At 40.9% G+C, this 22,928-nt stretch overlaps 1 protein-coding gene across 2 annotated transcripts; it reads right to left on the reverse strand.

Annotated features, from left to right (window-relative positions):
* Positions 1-121: 121 nt before the first annotated feature.
* E2F7 (E2F transcription factor 7) lies at positions 122-22,615 on the reverse strand. 2 transcript variants are annotated; one of them, XM_075855019.1, is made up of 13 exons: positions 22,370-22,615; positions 21,809-21,903; positions 20,845-21,123; positions 20,025-20,184; positions 19,651-19,911; positions 19,245-19,403; positions 17,658-17,795; positions 17,267-17,443; positions 16,502-16,583; positions 10,721-11,132; positions 10,171-10,375; positions 7,161-7,561; positions 122-1,728 (listed from the first exon to the last, which is right to left on the reverse strand). In XM_075855019.1, the coding sequence occupies exons 1-13, from the start codon at positions 22,377-22,379 to the stop codon at positions 1,555-1,557; spliced, it is 2,553 nt and encodes an 850-aa protein (XP_075711134.1). In that variant the 5' UTR covers positions 22,380-22,615; the 3' UTR covers positions 122-1,554. The 2 variants fall into 2 exon arrangements, with proteins under 2 accessions (XP_075711134.1, XP_075711135.1); XM_075855020.1 differs by having other exon boundaries at positions 22,363-22,615.
* Between the last annotated feature and the right edge of the window lie 313 nt (positions 22,616-22,928).

The following is a 22,928-nucleotide window of genomic DNA, read 5'->3' on the forward strand; positions in this document are numbered from 1 at the left end:
TTTGATAATTTAGCACCCATAAATGCCAATTTATAGGAATTTTACTGTATACTGCTTGACTTGAACTCCCTGGGTAATGTGATAGCATATCTCAGACACTACAAGTATTAGTTCCATTATTTTATTTATCATTTAATATTACATTTAATAAGTGATGCATAAAAACCCTGTACACAAGTTTAGAGCTATGAGGAACATAGCTAAAAAAGGAGAATGGAAGAAGTTGAACTTAAAAAGAGAAGAGAAACACTTAAAACTAGCAGTGCAATACAATTGATCACACTAAGCAGCGCTGCATATGTAAATATAAAAACCATGAAAGTGGAAAATAGCACCATGTGATAAATGTAAACTTGGTAAAACATATTCAAGTATTGACAGTCTCATTACCACTAAACATATGAAGAGATGAACTGGTGACCATCCATCCTAAAAAGCAGTCAGTGCAAATAAATATCCCCTTGTAATTGACAGTATGACCGCTATAAAAATAGCGAGTGAGCATATCCACCTATTGTAAAAATGTAACTACAAGTACATTAAGTTTGCTTTAGCTTATGCTGCAAGTTGAAGTGTTTCCTTCAAAAAGGAAAGGTAACCAACATTTAGATTAAAATGTTAAAAGTGAGTATATTGCTAGAAATACTATTCAAGGCAATAATAAACTGGTAAAGACCATAGCGATCATTGTAGTGTTAGCACCTATCAAACATAAATACATATGTTCAAACTATCCTGCTCAAGTATTGCTGGTCCCTCAAATCGCTGTCTGACGGTAGAGACAAGATAGCCCTAAGCACACAAGTACAAATGAAAAACAGTATTAAATAGTCAAATAAGCGACCTACGTGCACTAGTCTTATGACATACAATTACTCAAAGTAAATCTCTTAAAATATAAAAAACACCCTTCACGTAAACATATGAAACATGTCAGACAGATTTCCAGGCCATGAGGGTGTTTAACAAAATTAATTCACAGTTAAGTGGTGTTGTCATAAGCAGAATACATTCATTTGCCTTCATATATACTGTAGGATTCTTCTATTTCTGTTTAGTTTACAAATAATATTCAAGTAATAATTCAACGGTTTGAAAAGGTCACATGCTGATTAACAGTAATTGGGACGGGTCAAACCAGAATTCATTTAGAACGCTGCTATAGAACGTGTCGGGATCTCCAGCTTTCGGAATTCGCTCCCATTCGCTCATTAAACAGATCAGAAATGGTAAGCAGCAGTACGGAGGACAGCTGAACAAGGCAAAGTTTGTTAAGTGCTAGGTTGTTTTTGTTCACATTTCATTTTACCAAAATGGTACGTTAAGTGTGATCAATAATCCTAGGCCGTTAGGATTGTTTTATAGTAATGTCAGCATAGTCTACCTACATTTTAGGTACAAATTAGGCTCACATGAGCCCCCCCCCCCCCCATTAAAAAAACCCTGAAAATATATATATCCGGTTCATGTCCTTCGATCTAAGGAATATAGGTGGAAATCAGTCTAGCCAAAAGGAGTATACAACTTAAGACAGGAGGACAGGCAGTGTCCAATTCAGTAATCCGTGGTATTGCAGATGTCTAGTCTTCTCTGCGCAGAGCTGGAATTTCTAACACGAGACCTTTCATGTTTCCGGAGAGCCGGAGAAACTCCCAAGCTGCCAGGTGTCTTGAAGAATGTGTCTTTGTGAACTGGTCGAATGCTCTTTGGCGTTAATGGAGTAGGAGACTAGAAAAGAAGTAAGGGAAAAAGAAAAATCTTTATGATTTGCCAAACCAAATAGTTTTACACTACTTTCAGTAACACTCCCTAACATTAGTGATCTACACACACGCAAGAAGATTGCAGTTTCAGGTTATTACACTAGAAAGCATATTTTACTAAGTCTTTAGGTAGACATTAAAACTATAAAGAGAGTTTAAAAAAAAACAAAAAACAAACAAAAAACCTCAACCTAAATATCCTCTCTTCAATAGCATTGTGCTATCCATTTTTTTTTAGCCATGAATTTCAGACTGCTGCTTCCTTTCAATAGAAATATGAAAGGAAGGTGTAGTCTAAGGCCAGATTCCTACGAGTTGGATACACAGTGTAAAGATCGCGCATCAGGTCTGACTTGGAACCCAAAGCACCTTCCGTCCAAAAAAAACACCAAAAATTGCATCGTGGCATATTGGGGGAAAAAAACCCCACAAAAACAAACCCTAACCCCTCAGTCTTCTCTGCGCATTGTCTAGCCTCCTAAGAGGACGTTGCAGGCCATGTGACATAGCAGCCCGTGTTTGTCTGCAGCGGTCACATGGGATGACACGTCATCCCAGGAGGCTGGACTGCAGAAAGGAGAAGAGCATTCTGGGCAACTATGATTTTTTTTCCCCCGGGAGTTGCGATTTGCAGCACATTTTCTGCGATTCTCCGCAACATTTGACTTTCTGCAATCCGCTACAGAAAATCAACAAAACGCAGCATAAATTCCGCACCGCAGGTCAATTTATTAACATTTACACTGCGGTTTTTTTCTGCAGCGTGGGCATGAGATTTTCTAAACCTCATCCACTTTGCTGCTACTGTAAATGCTGTGGAATTTCCGCACACAATTCCGTGGTGGGAATTCTGCAGCGTTTACGCTATGTGAGAACCCGGCCCAAGACTGTGCTGAGACCTGTAAGATTGTTGTGGGTGGGCCAGTAGAAGAGGAGGAGCAGGGGAACAGAGACTAGTGGATTTTTTCTTTAACCCAGTCTATGGGAAGGCCTACAATGTAGGTCAGTGTGAGAGGATATTTCCTTTAACCCCTTCAGGACACAGCCGGTTTTGGCCTTAAAGAGGCTCTGTTACCAGATTTTGCAACCCCTATCTCCTATTGCAGCAGATCGGCGCTGCAATGTAGATAAGGGTAACGTTTTTTTTTTTTTAAACGAGCATTTTTGGCCAAGTTATGACCATTTTTATATTTATGCAAATGAGGCTTTCTAAAGTACAACTGGGCGTGTATTATGTGCGTACATCTGGGCGTTTTTACTTCTTTTACTAGCTGGGCGTTGTGAATGGGAGTGTATGATGCTGACGAATCAGCATCATCCACGTCTCTTCGTTAACACCCAGCTTCTGGCAGTGCACAGACACAGCGTGTTCGAGAGATCACGCTGTGACGTCACTCACTTCCTTCCCCAGGTCCTGCATCGTGTCGGACGAGCGAGGACACATCGGCACCAGAGGCTAGTTGATTCTGCAGCAGCATCAGCAGGTAAGTAGCTACATCGACTTACCTGCAAACGCCGATGCTGCTGCAGAATCAAATGTAGCCTCTGGTGCCGATGTGTCCTCGCTCGTCCGACACGATGCAGGACCTGGGGCAGGAAGTGAGTGACGTCACAGCGTGATCTCTCGAGAACACGCCGTGTCTGTGCACTGCCAGAAGCTGGGTGTTAACGAAGAGAAGTGGATGATGCTGACGAATCAGCATCATACACTCCCATTCACAACGCCCAGCTAGTAAAAGAAGTAAAAACGCCCAGATGTACGCACACAATACACGCCCAGTTGCACTTTTACTTTAAACACACCCAGTTGTGCTTTAGAAAGCCTAATTTGCATAAATATAAAAATGGTCGTAACTTGGCCAAAAACGCTAGTTTAAAAAAAACAACAAAAAAACGTTACTCTTATCTACATTGCAGCGCCGATCTGCTGCAATAGGAGATAGGGGCTGAAAAATCTGGTGACAGAGCCTCTGTCACATTAGAAGTGGCCTATCTTGTACATGATGTGATCGGCGCTGTAATGTAGCGTAATCTCGTTTGAAATGACAGTTTACAGCGTATTCTCGCGAGATTACGCTTCCTGTGCTGTAGTGTCGGGATTGTATTAGCGAAGTGTCAGGATTCTGAATACACATCACGTCCTGGCTGGAGGTAATGTATATTCATTGTCAGGACACTGCAGTAACATTACAGTGTGTTTATGTGGCTGCACATAGCGATATAGCTATATCGCTATGTGCTGTGTAAATGAATGGGGAGAAGTGTATGACACTGATTGGTCAGCGTCATACACTTCTCTCCACAACGCCCACTTGGTCAAAAAGTAAAAACACGCCCAGTTGGTCATTAAGAAAGTCATTAGCATAAAGCTAAAATAGGTCACAACTCCGTCAAAAATGATCATTTTTCCAAATAAAAAAAAAAAACACTGCTGTAATCTACATTACAGCAACGATCATATTATGTACAATATAGGCCACTTATAATGTGACAGAGCCTCTTTAAAGACTAAGCAGATGTTTTCCAATCTGACATGTGTCAATAACTTTGGAATGCTTTTACCTATCCAAGCGATTCTGAGATTGTACTTTGTTATTAAAAAAAACCATTGGTCGATAAATTCAATATTTGTGAAACACCAAAATTTAGAGAAAATGTGCAAAAATTTGCGATTTTCTAAATTTTAAAGTATCCGATTGTAAAACCAATAGTAATAACACAAAAGTTACTATTTCATATGTCTACATAGTTTTTTTTAGCATTATTTTTCTAGGACATTACAAGGCTTAGAACGGTAGCAGAAATTCCTCACATATTCAAGAAGCTTTCAAAAGGCTATCTTTTCAGGGACTAGTTCAGTTGTGAAGTGGCTTTGAGGGGTCCATACAATACAAACCCCCATAAATCATCCCATTTTAAAAACTGCACCCCTCAAAGTATTCAAAACAGCATTAAGAAAGTCACTTAACCCTTTAGGTGTTTCACAAGAATTAAAAGCAAAGTAGAGGTGAAATTGACAAATTTATTTTTTTTTGCAGAAATTCATATTTAATCCTTTTTTTTTTTTCTTTCTAACAGAGGGTTTTACCGGAGAAACGCAACTCAAATTTATTGCTCAGAATCTGCAGTTTAGAAATATCCCACATGTGGCCCTAGTATGGTAATGGACTGAAGCACCGGCCTCAGAAGCAAAGGAGCACCTAATGGATTTTGAGGCCTTCTTTTGATTACAATATATTTTAGGCACCATGTCAGGTTTGGAGAGGTCTTGTGGTACCAAAACAGTAAAAAAAAAACCCACAAAAGTGACCCCATTTGGGAAACTATATCCCTCAAGGAATTTATCAAGGGGTATAGTGAGCATTTTGACCTCACAGGTTTTTAGCTGCATTTAGTGGAATGAGGCCGTGAAACTCAAAATCGAAATTTTTTCCAATAAAAATGTAGACATTTTTACAAGGCATAAAAAAGGACAAAAAAACCGAACACCCACCCCAACATTTGAAAAGCAATTTCTCCCGATTACGGCAATACCCCATAAGTGGTAATAAACTGCTGGTTGGACCCATGTCACATCTCAGAAGGGAAGGAGCACAATTTGGAGCTCAAATTTAGCTGGAATGGTTTTCAGGTGCCATGTCACATTTCAAAAGCCCCTGCGGGGCCACAATAGTAGGAGCCCCCGAAAGTGACCCCAATTGGGAAACTCCTGGGCGGAGTACATCAGGGCATATGTAACCTGGGCGGAGTACATCAGGGCATATGTAAGCTGGGCGGAGTACATCAGGGTATATGTAAACTGGGCGGAGTACATCAGGGCATATGTAAGCTGGGCGGAGTACATCAGGGCATATGTAAACTGGGCAGAGTACATCAAGGGCATATACAAGCTGGGCGGAGTACATCAGGGCATATGTAAGCTGGGCGGAGTACACCAGGGTATATGTAAGCTGGGCGGAGTACATCGGGGCATAATAGGATGATGTAATAATGGGGTGAATGAATAATCCATGGATTGGTGTGGTACGCTTTGAACCAATCCTTTATGCACAGGCCGGGTATATTGGGTATTATACAAAATATCTGCGCTCCACTATGGCCTAATCTTTGACTTCTTCACTAGCCCTATAAGCCGCACAAGGCCCTAAAGTGTCCTCCTCTCCGCTGCATCTACAGGGTCCACCTGTGGGGTATTTAGTGAAATTCTACTGGACCTAAAACATTTGTCTCTGCCGTCATTTTGCATCATTGCGTTTTGAGAGTCATACCGTGTTATTTTCCCCCGTTGATGGAGCTATGTGAGGGCTTGTTTTTTGTGTAAAGAGCTGTAATTTTTATTGGTTCCATTTTGGGGTCCATTTTTAATCACTATTTATTCCATTTTTTCAGGAGACGAGGAAACCAAAAAAACAGCAATACTAGCACTGTTTGGTTTCTTCTTTTTTACAGCGTTCACCGCGAAGCATAAACATGTTAACTTCATTCTGTGGGTTGATATTAGAGACACCAAATTTATAGTTTTTACTACTTTCCCACAATAAAAACACTTTTTTCTAACAAAAATCATGTTTTAGTGTCACCATATTCTGACAGCCATAACTTTTTTATATTTCAGTTTATATCGCTGTGGGAGGGCTTGTTTTTGCGTGACAAACTGTAGTCGTTTTCGTAAGTTCCATTTTCGAGTACTTGCGACCTTTTGATCGCTTTTTATTACATTTTTTTCCTGAGACAAGGTGACTAAAAAAATAAATAGTCATTGATTTTTAGTACAGCTTTCACCATATATTGTAAAAACGACACAATATTTTTATAGTTCAGGCCGTTCCGAACGCGGCGATACCCATTATGTATAGTTGTTTTTCATTTATGAAAAGGACTTGATCAGGGAAACAGGGCGATTATTGTTTTTAGGAATTAATATTTCTTAAACATTTTCTTTTCTACACTTACTTGGGGACTTACTTGATGATCTGATCCCTAGCACAATACACTGCACTACAAAAGCCGATTGGCCTATTAGACATTTAGCCTATTAAGCTTATTAGGTCCTGACTTGGGCAGGGCCGAATAGGCTTCCGTACCTGGCAGCCACCTGTGATCTGCCGCGGGGGGGGGGGGGGGGGGGGTTTACAGAGGGAGCCCCCTCCCTCTGTCTATCACTCTGATGCGGCGGACGCCATTGACCGTCGCATTGAAGGGGTTAAATGGCGGTAACTGCCATCGCTGCAGGATGTCAGCTGTACATTACAGTATATTCAGCTCCTGTGCACACTTCATCTTCATGACGGGTCTGGTATGTTGGATTGCGGGAAGCTGCTCGTTATGCAGACCCGTAGTTTTGCAGGAAGGGGTTAAAAACAAAATATTTAATGAATTGTAAAATTGATTCGTTACCTTTTGACTTTTTATAGGAAGAGGTTGAACTGCACAGACGGAGGAGTCCGATGTCGTAGGACCTGTAGATGGTGGGCTCGTACTAGCTGGAGTAACACCACTTTGTTGCAGGTCTGGAAAAGGCTCAGGTATTGGGGGTGATACTACAGAAGGAGTTCCAAACATAATAGAAGTTGGTGTAGTCATGCCAGGCAAGTGGTAATTCATGCTAGCGGTACTCATGGCATGGTCACTGGAGGCAGAGCTGGTAACTGCAGGGGAGCAAATAAATGGGAAAGCTGCCAGGGCTGTAGATGGCACCATCACATAAGGTACATTAAGATGTTGTAATTGACTTTGAGAAATGCTCAGAGCTCCTGTAGTCTGACTGGCTGGCAGAAAGAAATTGTAGCCATTTAATCCTAGAGGAGAGAAAACAAATAGATATCATTAAAACAAAAGGTTTACTATAAACCCACAGAAGAATTTCTGACCAAGTAAAAAGGATACTACTACGTTTTTTTCATACAGGAGGTGGTTTAAATTAACATTGACAAACAGAAAGTATTATCTTAACCCCTTAAAGACCAGGCCAATTTGAGTTTGCCATTTCCGTATTTTCCTCCCCACGTTCCAAAAGCCATAACTTTTTTATTTCTTCGTCAACATAGCCGTATGAGAGCTTGTTTTGTGCGGGACAAGTTGTAGTTTTTCATGGCACCATTTATTGTACTGGGAAAAAATTATTTGTGGGGTGAGATGGTCAAAAAAACCTATGAGGCGTTAAAAACTACATATTCTACAGATTGATACGATTACGGCAATACCAAATTTATGTTTGTTTTAGGTATACCACTTTAAAAAAATTGCTAAAAAATATATGTTTTGTGTCGCCATATTCTGAAAACGATAACTTTATTTTTCCATCAATTTAGAGGTGTGAGGGTTTAAATTTTGCGGGGTGAGTTGTAGTATTCACCGATACCATTTTAGAGTACATGCGACTTTTTGATCACTTTTATGGACCAAAAAAAACTGTAAATTTGCATGATAGAGATATATATATAAAATTATTTTTTTTACGTTGTTCACCGAGCGGGTTAAATAACGCTATATTGTGACAGTGCAGACTGCAGACTTTTATGGACGTGGCCACCATACCATTTATGCCAACTTTTATTTCTTTATAACATTGCTTTAAAAAAAAAAAAAAAAGAAGGTTTGTGTTTTTTTTTTTTGTAACATTATAAAAATCTTTATTTAACGGTTTACTTTTTTATTTTATTAGCCCCCTAGGGGACTTGAAGCAGCGATCGTGGGATCGCTTGCATGATATACTGCAGCCCCCAGGCTGCTATATCAACCACTGTAAATGGCCGATCGTGCCCGGGTTGTAGTGATTGAGGGGGCTCCCCGATTCTAACAATTTAAATGCTGCGGTCGCGATTGACCGTGGCATTTAACCCCTTAGTGACCACCAATACGCCTTTTCACGTGAGTCACTAAGGGGCCTTAGGCTAGGCTGACGCCTTTTCACGTGAGCCTAGTCTAAGTCCTGCACGGGTCTCCCGTGCAGGCTGGAGCCGGGGCTCAGCTGTCTGATGACAGCGGAGCTCAAGCTCCAACGCCCGCGATCGAAGTTTACTTCGATCGCGGCCGTTTAACCAGTTAAATGCCGCCAATAGCGACATTTAACTTTGTTTACAGAGGGAGTGAGCTCCCTCTGTCACCCATCGGCGGCCCGCAAATGCAATCTCGGGTCTCCGATGGGGTGTCATGGCAGCCGGGGGCTTGATAAAAGCCCCCAGGTCTGCCCTGGACAAATGCCTGTTAGGACGCGCCGGAGGCACGTCCTAACAGATTGCCTGTCAGATTTACACTGACAGGCAATAATGCTCTGGTATACGAAGTATACCAAAGCATTATAGCAGCGATCTGAAGAACGCACAGTAAAGTCCCCTAGTGGGACTAATGAAATAAATAATAAATGTGAAATAAAGATTAATAATAAAAATTACAGTAAAAAAAAAATAAAACCACTTTTTCCATAAAAAGTGGTTTTATTTAGTAAGTGTAAAAAATAAAATAAAAGTACACAGTACACATATGTGGTATCGCCGCGACCGTAATGATTCCATTAATAAAGTTAATATGTAATTTAAACCGCAAGGTGAACACCGTAAAATGCAAAAAACCATGGCGAAATTGCAATTTTTTTCCATTGCCCCTCAAAAAAGTCATAATAAAAATGAATCAATAAGTGCCATGCACCCCAAAACAGTACCAATCAAAACTACGTCTCGTCCCGCAGAAAACAAGCCCAAAAAAATCACTACATTGATGGAAAAATAAAAAAATTACGGCTCTTGGAATGCGACGATGCAAAAACAAATAATTTTAGTTCAAAAGTATTTTTATTGTGCAAAAGTCGTAAAACATAAAAAACCTCTACATATGTGGTATCGCCGTAATCGTACCGACCCATAGAATAAAGGTAACATGTTAATTACGTCACACAGTGAACGGCGTCAATTTAAAAACGCATAGAACAATGGCGGAATTTCAGGTTTTTTTTATAATCCCCCCAATAAGTTAATTAAAAAAATTATATGTACCGAAAAATGGTGCTATTAAAAAGTACAACTAATCCCACAAAAAACAAGTCCTCATACTGCTATGTAAACGAAAAAATAAAAATAAAAAGTTTGAATGCGACTATAGAAAAACGAATAAAATAGCTTGGTCATTAGGGCCTAAGGTGTTAAACTGGCAGAATCAGTGATCTTTGATTCCGCCCGTTGCAGTGAGGCGTCGGCTGTGTAACACAGGCGTCACCCGCTCCATACTTCCGCTTAACGGATGCTGCGTACCAGTTCGTGACATATCGTTAAGGGGTTAACTAACAGTCTAAGGGGTCTTCTTTAAAATGACATTATTAGAAGTCAGACAGAGTTGATTCTTAAATAGGTGTTGGGGTCATTTTCAATCGTTCACTCACTGCAGAATACTTGGAAGAAAGGTTTCTACTCACCAGCCTGGGAGGGAACATAAAGGTATTGGGGTAGTGCAGCAGATGCAACTCGGTCTTGTGGTTCATGCTCTTTGGTCACCATGAGGTCAGTGGTGTCTCCTTGGCAAGCAGACGAAGGGACGGTTTGCAAGTCTTCCTCATTGCAAGGCTCTGGTGAGTTAGGAGGTAAGCTTGTGTCACAGAAACTTCTCTCAGATGACGAACCCTAGCAAAAAAGGAGAAAATAAATAATCGTACTGCCAAGTTGTCTTACACAACGCATTTTCAACCAGTTACATTTACAATTCTGCAGGCGTCAATGCAAAAACCTCCCAGCAGTCCTTGGTGGCTGAATGCCTATGCAGAACTGCCTGGGCTTAGTGAATAGCAAATCAGTCTTTATTGTATAACTCCTGAAGAAACATGAAGGGAAAACCAACCCACCAAGAATTCAGTGCAGCACAAAACAACAACCAAAAATTGTGAATGTGAATATGGCGACTGGTGAACCAACAATAAAATAGAAAAAATAAAAACAAAATACGTACTGGTATAAATAATCAACACCTACTTTTCGTACCACCAAAGACAGCGGAGTGTCATCAGTACTGCCGATCCTCTGTCGCTTAGCTGGTCGATCACTATCTTGACAGGTCTTTTGATCTAAAGGAGATGAGCGGCCAGCTCCATGTAGTACATCTAAGGACTTTTCGCTGGCATGGTTTCCACATAGCATGAAGACAGATGTTGATGGAACATACACATACGACTGATTGGGCAGAAAACCAGGGCCACCGTATTCTACATTAGAGGAAGCCAAAACCTTTAGCTGAGATTTAATTTCATTTGGCGATGCGGATGACTTCTGGTGACCTGAATCTTTGGTGCAATAATCTGGATTCACTGGGACAGGAACAACAACAGAAAAGGGTAGATGACCTAAATTTCCATGGGATGGATGATTTGTTGAAAATTTGGAGCCCCTGAAATGGAAGAAAGTTATAGTTAGGAGGATTATACATTTTTTATGTTAACTGATTCCCGACCGCTGGCTGTGTTTTTACAGCCAGCGGTCAGGGTCCTTAAAACCCGCGCCATAGACTTTTTATGGCTCGGGTTTTAACTTGCTGCCCGAGCGATCGGTAAGCTGAATGTCGGGTCTCCGGCTGTTAGTGACTGCCGGGGACCCTGAGGAGAGGATAGAAGCAGCTTTCGCTGCTTCTGTCTTCTCGGATCACTTGTACACAGCGCTCAATGAACGCTGCATATAGGAATAGAGGCAGCGCCGCTGTCTCTATTCCTCCCGGTGTTCATGTGACTGGTCACATGATTGACGGGTGCTGTTAGTGACAGACTGCTGCTGGGTCTTACTAGACCCAGCACAGACCTATCTGTGACAATCGTCACTAGGAGAGGACTGATTTACCTTGTAACTGGGGCTGCTGTGCAGCTCCAGTTACAGTGGAAAAGCACGGTGTAAAAGAAAGAAATATATAAAGTTCCCCAAAGGTCTTTATTGACCGTTGAGGGACAGACCATAGTAATAAAAAAAAGATAAATACACATAAAATACCCACCACAAAAAAAAAAAGCCCCCCACCCCCCCCGCCAATCATTGTTGTAACGCTAGCGCTGACCCAATTACCCGAATATAGACATGTAATATATTACAATTTACGGTAGACAATGACAAATAAAAGGTCTATTTTAGGGTAAAACTTATTACCCAAAAAAAAAAAAATAGCTAAGAAGTAAAAAAAAAGCATATTTTTTTTACTATTATTTTCAAACTTAAGAATAAAAATTGTAAAATAGCAAAAAGGTGTATAAAAACTATATAAAAAAAAAAAAAAAAAAAAAAAAGGAAGAAACCTGCATTGTCTACGAAAAAAATATTGCAAAAATCACGTCGCTAGCCCATCAAATATAAAAGTTATAGTCATTTAACGAACGCATGCTAAAAAGGGCTAAACGGTGTCTGGTCCCGAAGGCTCAAAATAGCCCAGTCCTGAACTGGTTAAATACAGGTTGTTGTTGTTTTTATGCTGCAAATGTCACATAAGGAGCTATTTGACCCCAGTTTAAAAGTGTGGAAGCTATCTTGTTAACCCCTTCCCTCTTTGGCCACTTTTGACCTTCCTGACAGAGCCTCATTTTTCAAATCTGACATGTTTCACTTTATGTGGTAATAACGTCGGAATGCTATAACCTATCCAAGCGATTCTGAGATATTTACTGGCAAAATTTGCTCGATACATTCAGTATTTAATTGTGAAAAACACCAAAATTTAGCGAAAAATTGCAAAAATGTGCATTTTTCTAAATGTAAATGTATCCGCTTGTAAGACAGGCAGTTATACCACACAAAATAGTCACTAATTAATATCCCCCATATGTCTACTTTATGTTTGCATCGTTTTTCTAACACCCTTTTATTTTTCTAGGACGTTACAAGACTTAGAACTTTAGCAGCAATTTCTCACATTTTCAAGAAAATTTCAAAAGGCTATTTTTAAACTGACAGGTGGCGCGGAAATTTTTTTAAAAATATTTTTTTTGGTTTTAGTATGTTCATAAAATTTTGTGTGTTTTACTTTTTTCTAACTTTTACTTCACTATGGGGGCTGCCATTTTGTTTTTCACCTCTGTATGTGTCGATTAACGACACATACAGAGATGGAATACGGCACATAAATCCCCATAGTGAATGTGCACGGGAGCCGTTACATTCACTATAGCGTACGCCGTCTTTGTGGGAACGGCGCATGCGCCGCTCCCACACAGTCCAAAAGGAAGGTCTTTGGCCGAGCGACATCCGGCGCCATTTTCATGTGGACTGGAAGCCGCGGCCGGACAGTAAGAGGACTACTTCCGGTCGCGGCTTCCGTCCATATGTTCAGAAGCAAGGACTAGGAGCGGAGGCGGCAGGAGAATGTAAGTTATGTTTGTGCGTGTTATACTATGTGATTACACTGTATCTAATCCTCCTAGCACTGTGCATTCGCTCAAAAAAATGGCAGCACACAGTGTAGGAGGTTTGAACATTCAACCCCCTCCTTTCTCCTGCCACTAGCTTTACCACATTGCAATGCTGCAATTTGGGGAATTGCTCCCTCTAGTGAGCAGCACATGGAAATGTTATAAATTAGAATCTAATTTATAATATTTCCTGACTTGTGAAAAATTTTTAAAAAAATTAGAACAATGTGTAATTATTTATTGACTAACAGTTTAACTAAAAAAAAATAATTTTTTTTTTAAAGGGGCCAGTTCAGATGTGAAGTGGCTTTGAGGGCCTTATATATTAGAATATATGGCACAGGATTTAAAGAGTACCATGTTAAATTGAGGCCTAATTTGGCGATTTACAAAGTATTGGTTCACAATTGCAGAGGCTCCGATATAAAATAATAAAAGAAGCCCCTGAGTAGTGACCCCATTTTGGAAACTGCACCCCTCAAGGCATTTATTAGGAGTGTAGTGACCCCACAGGTCTTTTCCATAAATGAATGTGCAGCGGGAGGTGCAAAGTAAAAATGTCTATTTTTCCCTAGATATGCCATTTTAGTGGCAAATATAACGTGCCCAGCTTGTGTCACTGGAGACACATCCCAAAAATTGCTAAAAGGGTTCTCCCGGGTATGGCGATGCCATATATGTGGAAGTAAACTGCTGTTTGGGAACGCTGTAGGGTTCAGAGAGGAGGGAGCACCATTTGGCTTTTGGAGGGTGGATTTTGCTTGGTAGTAGTTTTGTTTGAGTATTACTGGTGTTTCCATTTATAACGTGGGGGGCAAATGCAAGCTGTGCAGAGTATATCAGGGGCAAAGTCAGGTGGTATAATAATGGGGTAAAAAACTTAAAATAATCTATAGATGTGTGTTACGCTGTGAAGCAATCCTTTCTGCACCTTCTGGTGTCGCACTAATAAATGTCCTTCCTTATCCCCCATTTGGTCCACACTCCGCACCTTTGCAGTTTGGGGAATTTTGCTGCGAAAGCATTGTCCTGGTATAATATGGGCACCCTTGCTTCCAGCAGATATGTTTGGGTCCACCCCTTCCTGGTTCCTCAATTTTAGTGCCTTGACAATTTGCCTCTTGAAATGTTCCCCCTCGGGCCGGCAGAACTGCATATTTTTTATTTCCTGACTTATTGGAGCCTTAACCAATTCTATTTTTTCATAGACCTAGTGGTAAGAGGACTGTTTTTTTGCGGGACGAGCTGTAGTTATTATTGGTACCATTTTGGGGTACATGCAAATTTTTAGCCTACTTTTTGGGAGATCAGGTGTCCAAAAAAATTGCAATTCTGGCAAAGTTTTTTTTAAAAAGCGTTCACCATGCGTTATAAATTACACGTTAACTTTATTCTGCGGGTCAGTCCGATTCCGGCGATACCCGATTTACAGCACTTTATGTTTTACAACTTTTTGCACAATAAAATTACTTTTGTAAAAAGAATGTTTTTTCTGTTGCCAAGTTGTGAGAACCAGAACGTTTTCATTTTTTCGTCGACTGAGCTGTAGGAGGGATTGTTTTTTGCGAGACAAGATAGTTTTAGGGTATGCTCACACGCTTAGTAAAAAACTTCTAAAAATACGAAACAGTTTAAGGGAAAACAGTTCCCGATTTTCGGACGTTTAAGCCACTCGCAGCGTTTTTTTACGGCCATTTTTGGAACTGTTTTTCTATAGTCAATGAAAAACTGCTCCAAAAACATCCCAAGAAGTGACATGCACTTCTTTTTCACGGGCGTCTTTTTAAGTCCCGTTTTTTAAAAAAACGCTGTATTTCTTATTGAAATCAATGGGCAGATGTTTGTAGCCGTTTTGCTTGTTTTTTCAGGCGTAAACACCCAGAAATACGCCTGAAAACACTCAGTGTGAACATACCCTTATAGATAGTTTTTGTATACATGCGACATTTGATAACTTTTTATTCCAATATTTGTAGGGCAAAGTGACCAAAAAAAAACAGAAATTCTGGTATCGTTTCTTTACGCTGTTCACCGCGTGGAATAAATAACGTAATATTTTTATAGTTCAGGCCGTTAACGTCACTGCGATACCAAATATGTATGTTTATTTTTTTCACTAATAAAAAAGGACTTGATAAGGGCAATTGTATTTTTATTATGTTTTAAAGTTTTTTTTTTACATCCCACTAGAAGGACTTGAAGGTCCAACTGTCTTTTTTTTTTATAATACATTGCACTACCTATGTAGTGCAATGTATTAGATCTGTCAGTCATTCACTGACAGCAAGCAGATTAATCGGCTTCTGTAATGGCAGAGCAGGAGGAAATGGTTAGGCCTCCTGTTGCCATAGCAGCAGCCCTGCTATCACATGGCAGGGCTGCCGATCTGCTAGCAACCTCGAAGATGCAACAATCGCTGCATCTAAGGGGTTAATGGCAGGAATCTGAGCTAGCTCCGGTTCCTGCCGTTACAGGTGGATGTCAGCTATAACATACAGCTGACATCCACAGCTGATGCCAGCTCAGCTCCTGAGCCGTCACCATCTTGCAGTCGGCTACGTAAGCCTTTCAGGCTCTGCCTTCCGTGCTAGGCAGACCGGGAGGCCAGTATTAGGCTTCCAGTTGCCATTTCAGCCACCAGAACCCCGGCAATTTCATTGCTGGGGTGTCAATGAGCTGCAAACAACTTAAATGCACCGACCGCTACATTTAAGGGGGTTAACGGCAGGGATTGAAGTTAATTTTGATGTCAGCTGTAACACACCGCTGACGTCTGGCGATGATGGCAGCGACTCCGCTTCGGAGCTGCTGCCATGCATTGGTCGTATGGATACGACAAAATGCAGGAAGCACTAGCTTTCCATGACATATCCATATGACAAGTGTCGGGAAGGGGATAAAAAGACATTTCTCATTAGCATAATAAAAAGCCGCACCTCCCTAACTGCAAACTTAGTGTATTTACAGCGAATCGCCTAAAGGTCACTTTCAAAGTGCATTATTTTGCATCCGTATTTGCCAACCAAAACCTGGAGTGGGTCCAAAACAAAAGTAGTATTAGGCTAGGTCTCCAAGGCGACAGTGCGCATGACCAAAGAATGCGGTGTCTCCCTGCAAAAATTACAGGTAATAAGAGTTTACGTGGCCACGATGCAGCCCCAAAAAATCAAAACCTGCTGGATTTTTTGGTAACTGTCATGTCGCGGGCACATTCACCTTAGTCTCTGAAGACCCGTCCACTTTCCACACATACGTCTGTCAGACAAAGCGCTGCTGCAGCTTCATAAATATGGTGTTTGACCCGAACAGAAAACTGGTGTAAAAACATTTCTACATCTGCCACATTTTTATTTACACTTAAACCTGTACTCACATGGAATCTTCCTCAATCTTTTGCCTGCAGATAGCTGCTAAATGTGTCATCTTTGAAGAGTAATCATCTTGTTCCAGAAAAGCTGAAAAAGAGAAAAATTCAAACAATATTATATTCCATAGAACTGTATATTCATTTAAAAAAGTCAAATATTTGTGAAATTCCATTATATTGGAGTAAAATCATGTGTGAAAAAAAAACAACATTATATATTTATGTTGCAAAAATCCCATATGGTCCTACATTTTCTTCTATCATAGTTTGTGTCCTGTATTTTTTTGTAAAAGAACACAAAGGCAAAACTGATACACAGCATAGTTTATCAGTTTTGCCTTTATGTTCTTTTACGAATCAGTTTTACTTGGAGTGTCCCTTTAACCCCTTTTGCAATAATGTTCACTTTTGATACACAAATAATACCTGAACTTAAAAATAAATAACGAATTGGACCCCTATACAAGGGTATCATGAAAGTAGACACCTGGCACATTGTTTAAATGTCACACTGCACTTTACATACGAGCAGAACGTCTAAAACCAAAAAAAAAAATCTTGAAAACTCATGTTTGTGGCTAAAAGTCTGACCCAAGCAGAGCCGGAAACTCACGCCACCACCTAGACATAAAAGATCCTGATGTGCAGAGCTCATGGATCTCCCTAGTGCAGGGAGGCATAAGTACTATTTGGGATTTTGAAAGTGTATTATATTGGAGTTTGAAACATCCACCACCCTCCGAAGAGGAAAACATTCATATTTTATTTTACCTTCGTGAGCTTTGTGTGGGCTGCTGGGCTCAGAACAGACATTCCTCTTAACCGTATTGATGGACTGAACATGATTAAATGACGAGTGACGGAGCAATCTCTGCTGACTGTTCGTAGCTGTAGCTTCTCTTTTTGAACCTGGTGATGAAGAGGTGGATGTGACTGCCATCCTTTGGTCTAGAAGGGTAAAACACAAATCACCTTATAAATACCAAGTGACCGTATTAATGCGAATTGACAATCCAATATAAAAGAGCAATACTAATAATTACTCCATAGACAGCAGTACTAGAAGCAAATTTAGAGAAGAAAGCTCCCAAATGGAAGTTCTCGGTATTTGCATAGTCTATAAAACTGTTGTACACCTCTTATTTTAAGGCAATGAACTTACCACTTTCAGTATTGAAATCAACAGGTCCAATCCACTTAAATGCAGGCTTTCGTCCACGTTCTTCAGTAACATGGACCTTTTTGATGAGGCGTAGACTGGTCAGAACATTAGCTATGTCGTACAAACGTCGTACCTTGGCTGTATAGTGGAGAGATGAAGTATAAAACATCGAGGAACATTTCTAAAGCTAGAACAAGAGATAAGCTGGCCATACACATTAGATAAACATCTGATGAACCGTGCCTATTTCAGTGGGATTGGCGATCTACTGTGTATGGGAACCGTCCAAACATTCCCGTTGGCATATGCCAGGGAAAGAAGTATTGAGCAGGTTGAAATGCAACATGTTCCTGAGGGAGAGAAGACCCCACTGGCAGTGGCTTATCACATTCTCCACGTTGTCTGAACATGCATGTTTATAGCGGAGTTGTTTGAAATAGCTGACGGTTGAACACCCAGCTGTTGCATGTGTATTGCCATTTAACCCGTTAGTGACAACCAATACGCCTTTTCACGGCGGTCACTAAGGGGCCTTAGGCCTTAACGGTGGCCCAGTCGAAGTCCTGCACGGGTATCCCGTGCAGGCTGAAGCCGGGGCTCGGCTGTCTGACGGCAGCCAGACTCCTGCTCCAACAACCGCGATCGAAGTTTACTTAGACCGCGGCTGTTTAACTTGTTTATATAGGGAGGGAACTCCCTCATCGGCGGCCCGCAAATGTAACGGCGGGCCTGATAAAAGCCCTCAGGTCTGCCCTGGGCATACGGCTATTAGGACGTGCCGGAAGTACATCCTAATAGATTACCTGTCGGATTTACAATGACAGGCAATAATGCTTTGGTATACGAAGTATACCAAAGCATTATAGCAGTGATCTAAAGATCGCATAGTAAAAGTCCCTTAGTAGGACTTAAAAATAAATTTAAAAAAAAAAAAGTCAAATCAATAAGTCCCATGTACCCCATAACCGTACCAATCAGAACTACGTCTCATCCCACAAAAACCAAGCCCTCATATCACTACATTGAAAATAAAAAATTACGGCTCTTGGAAAGAGACGATGCAAAACCAAATAATTTTAGTTCAAGAGTGATTTTATTGTACAAAAGTCATAAAACATAGAAAGCCTACATGTGGTATCGTTGTAATCGTACCGACCCATAGAATAAAGTTATTTACACCGCACAGTGAACGGCGTCAATTTAAAAATGCATAGAACAATGGTGGAATTTTAGTTTTTTTTTCCTATCTCCCCCAAAAAAAGTTAATCAAAATTGTGACATTAAAAACTAAAACTATTGCCGCAAAAATCAAGTCCTCATACAGCTATGTTGACGGAAAAATAAAAGTTATAGCTCTTTGAATGCGACTGTAGAAAAACGACAAAAAAAAAATAGCTTGGTCATTAGGGCCTAAAATAGGCTGGTCACTAAGGGGTTAAGATCTATCTGATCATGTTAACATTACGGTTTCTGAAACGCACAGAACATGGATGACTATTTTCAGGTCCACTTAAATATTAGGAAGAGATATTCAATGTCTTACAAGGAAGCGGTTAGAATCACTCCTTTAGTCAATGGAAGGCTTACTTTTAAATTTGCTGTGATCAGAAATGTCCTGGCTCTCTTCGATCAGAATTTTGGCAGCGATCTCAAGAGTGATTATTTTGGTTGTGGATACCAGGAAGAGCATGACAAATTTCTGGCTCATGATCCGCAGCGATTTGTCCTTGCGGCTGCTTGCTGATGCTAGGAGAAAGCAAGATGGTGATTTTACTACTCAATGTAAACACATCTCAACGTTACACGGGAAAACGTGACGCAGACAGCGATGATTTTCAGAGGGCATCATAAAAGATGAAAGCAGCTGGCAAATAAGTGTTTGCTCATTGGCTGATCGCTACCCTGTTTACACAGGGCAATGATCGGGAGCGAGCGTTCACCCAATCATTCGGCCTTAATAGAAATAAATAACGACCATCATTCCTTCTCTCACCTGATGGACAGTCCACTTCAGACAAGTAAGTGGATAGAGTAGGCTGGTTGTTGATGGAATAGTCTTTCCTCTGCTCTGTATGCTGAAAGTAAGCAATCTGTGTGCTGTAATTCTGTTTCTCTCCTTCCTGCAGCAGGTTTCTTAAGGTTTCATTTAGGTTGTGCTGGCCATGCCAGCAGTATTGATTTTTTGCCACACGGCTCACTAAATGTAGCGACTCAAGAACATTCACAATGTCATAAATACGTCTACGCTCCACTCCTATAAGAAAAATAAAAAAAAGTCAATGCTGAAGTATAATTCTCAATTACATCAACAGGCAAGAACTGTATTGATCTCTAAATATTGACTTTAAGTCTAAATCTCATTCTTACCGAGACTTGAAGCAGCTTCGTCCAAGGAAATGGCTGTTTTTTCAGTTGATATAGGACAGCTAGGATACCGGGCTAAAAACTTTTGACAAAGAAGACCTAAACTTTTTTGCTTCCTGCTTGGCCTCTTTTCCAACTCATCCATATCATCTATGGTCTCAAACTGGCAAGGGGAAAGAAAGGATTATTATTTTAAATAATTAAAAAAAATTTACTATTGGTCTACATGTTTTCCACATTATGGCAATTGTGAAACAAATTCAGCACAGTACCAGGAAGTTATGTTCTAGTGTTGTATGCCAAAATTGTAGGGTTATATTCCTATGGAGGACTGATGGAGTACAGCCATAGTTCATGGAACAGTGAATAAGACCAGGCAAACTTTAAAGTTGCCATGGGTGTGAAAGAGCAGATGTCAGTCTGCATATCAATGACGGTCACCGTCTGACACGTCTCTGACTATGAAGCAGAAATCTGCCGGTATCCAGGGGGCCAGCAAGTGCTTGAAGACAGGTCCACCCACTAACAAACTGCCAAGCTCCCAAGTGCTACTGTACGCAGGAAAAGATGCAGTCATTGATCGCCTGCCCCGTATACTTATATCCCATAAACGTGCAGGGCATGTCAGGACCTGTAAATAAATGCCAGTGTAATTCCCCCCCCCCCCCGGAATAGAGCAGTTTTTCCTTGCCCCTCATTCAGTACATGAGGTTTTAGAGCTATACAAAATATGAGGGTTCACTATAATCACGGACACGCTAAACACCTTCAAATCTGACCAATAATGAACTTTACGGTCACGCGGTCGATTTCTTCTTCTTACCTGTTGCGCATCCAGTCCATCATCTTCTAGTTCATTGTTCTCAATAGGCCGAAAAAGCTCTTTTTTCTTTTCTCTGTCCCGGATTTCTGGGCTAGCCACACTACTAAGCATTTTCAGGTTGGCAGTGGGAGTCCATGGATCAGAAAGAGGTCGATCAACCAGTTTTACTGGGGTGATTGGATATCTTTCAGGAGTGAGGCCTTTTTGTTTTGATAAATCAATAGGTTCCCCTTTAAACTGAATTCTTGGACTGATCCTGAATCGGTCACACATATTCTCCTACAGAAAATAAAAGTATTTGTTATATATCTTATATTACACCATTACCATCAGTACTGTCCAATGAGTCAGTCTTGAAAGAGCGTACACCCCGCAGTGACTACTCCAAGACAAAAAGCCCAATATACATATACACCCATTTTTAGATAATAAAAGCCAAAACGACGTGAAGACCTTTTGTGACTAAATGGTTATTGCGCGATAATGGAAATACACATGGTTGTTGCGTCTATGGCAACATAACTGGACACATGCCAATTAAATCCTATAGATCTTAAGCAAAACTGATCAGGTTGGCAAATCATAGATCAGACGTGTATTTTGCAATCTGATGAGTCGTGTACAATGAAATATCATTTGCATCATTCCTGGGTCATCTGGTTAGGCTGAAACCATTGTGAGACGATTAAAGACGCAGCTTAGATCACTGGATCCATGACGGGGATCCGTTACGATCACCACTGACTTATAAACACTCCATATCTAGACAGCACAGTATATGACACTATTGGAAGTCCAAATATATATTCAATCACAGCTGATAGATATATATATATTCTTTACAATAATTCCACTATGTGAACTTGAAACCATCACACACCAGCTGGTCAGAAAACACCGAAAACTTTTGGGCACAATAAAAAGGGCATTGCCAGGTCTGTATAGTATGGATATATATATATACCTTCTGTGAACTCCTGGCATCTTTTTCCTGGTCAGACTTCGTTTTTTTGGTGCCTATCAAGTCTTTAAGTGTCAAGCAGCCGGTAATTTCCATCTCTACCAATAAAACAGGATGTAGAGTTAAAAAAAGTGTATAAATCATATTACAGAAGTAATAATCCAGAGGTGAAGTAAATATGGGCAGGACAGATTGGGCGCCTCATCTGCCGGGACTTCAAGGGTCTGTTAATTTTGGCGCAAAAGAAATGGCCAAATCCCGGGAAGGCGAGTTAAGTGAGTGTAACTTGAAACCCAGGGGAGTCAGCAGAGAACACATCGTGCAAGTCTGCTGAGTAATATTAACCGCTTAAGTGCCGCGCACAGGGAGGCGCCGCCGCCTTGTTAATGGAGGGAAAATCCAGACTAGCACGTAAACAGTTAACATAACTCAGCAACAAGTGCTATGAAATAGCGATCTGTACCCGGGACACGGGGCCCTCCAGTGAATAGATTAAAGGCGCATACTTAGGACATTAGCATATACATAGCCGTATATAAAGTTCAGAAAATACATACCTCGTACCCGATTTCATACAGGATAAACGAATGAATGGAACGCAAAGAAGACACGGCTCGCAAGCTAGGCGGGACAAGACTTGCGATCAGCTATAATCCACTAGATCCAGATCTATATGATTGCTCCGGCATTGCCCGCTGCTCTGCTACACTTTATGATAAGACTGTGTAATGGAACGTACTCACTACGCTATACATCCCGCTACAGCTTCTATTCTGGCGCCCCGAGACGTGACATTTCCAATCAGCCAATCAGCGGCGCTTCTAGCCATGTGGGGCCAACTAGCTCCCAGCTGTGACCACGCCTCTAATCCCTCCCCCTGTAGCACTGGAAGGTAGATTAGCGCGCTGTCCTCTCCCGCTCCCGCCTTCACCTTGTCTCCTCAAGTAACAGCACCTGGGAATGGGCTCTGCGGCTGGACGCGCCGCTCGCTTTGTTATTCATTAATGGGAGGGAGTGACGACTGTGTGTTTGCGGAGAGACCCCGCCAAAGTTTGGTAGTCCCCTGGAGTTAATTATATGCCTGGCTAACCTTGTATAGTAGGTCAGGTAATGGGTCTAACGA

This window comes from Rhinoderma darwinii, chromosome 3 (genome assembly GCF_050947455.1).
Source record: "Rhinoderma darwinii isolate aRhiDar2 chromosome 3, aRhiDar2.hap1, whole genome shotgun sequence".
Taxonomy (NCBI): Eukaryota; Metazoa; Chordata; class Amphibia; order Anura; family Rhinodermatidae; genus Rhinoderma; species Rhinoderma darwinii.

What these genes read in the sequence shown, in the direction of transcription:
- E2F7 (XM_075855019.1), bottom strand. An exon ending in AAGATTGAGGAAGATTCCAT is followed by an intron (nt 11,133 to 16,501) that starts GTGAGTACAGGT and finishes CTTCCATTTCAG; the next exon opens with GGGCTCCAAATTTTCAACAA. An exon ending in TTATGTTCCCTCCCAGGCTG is followed by an intron (nt 7,562 to 10,170) that starts GTGAGTAGAAAC and finishes TCTCTCCTCTAG; the next exon opens with GATTAAATGGCTACAATTTC.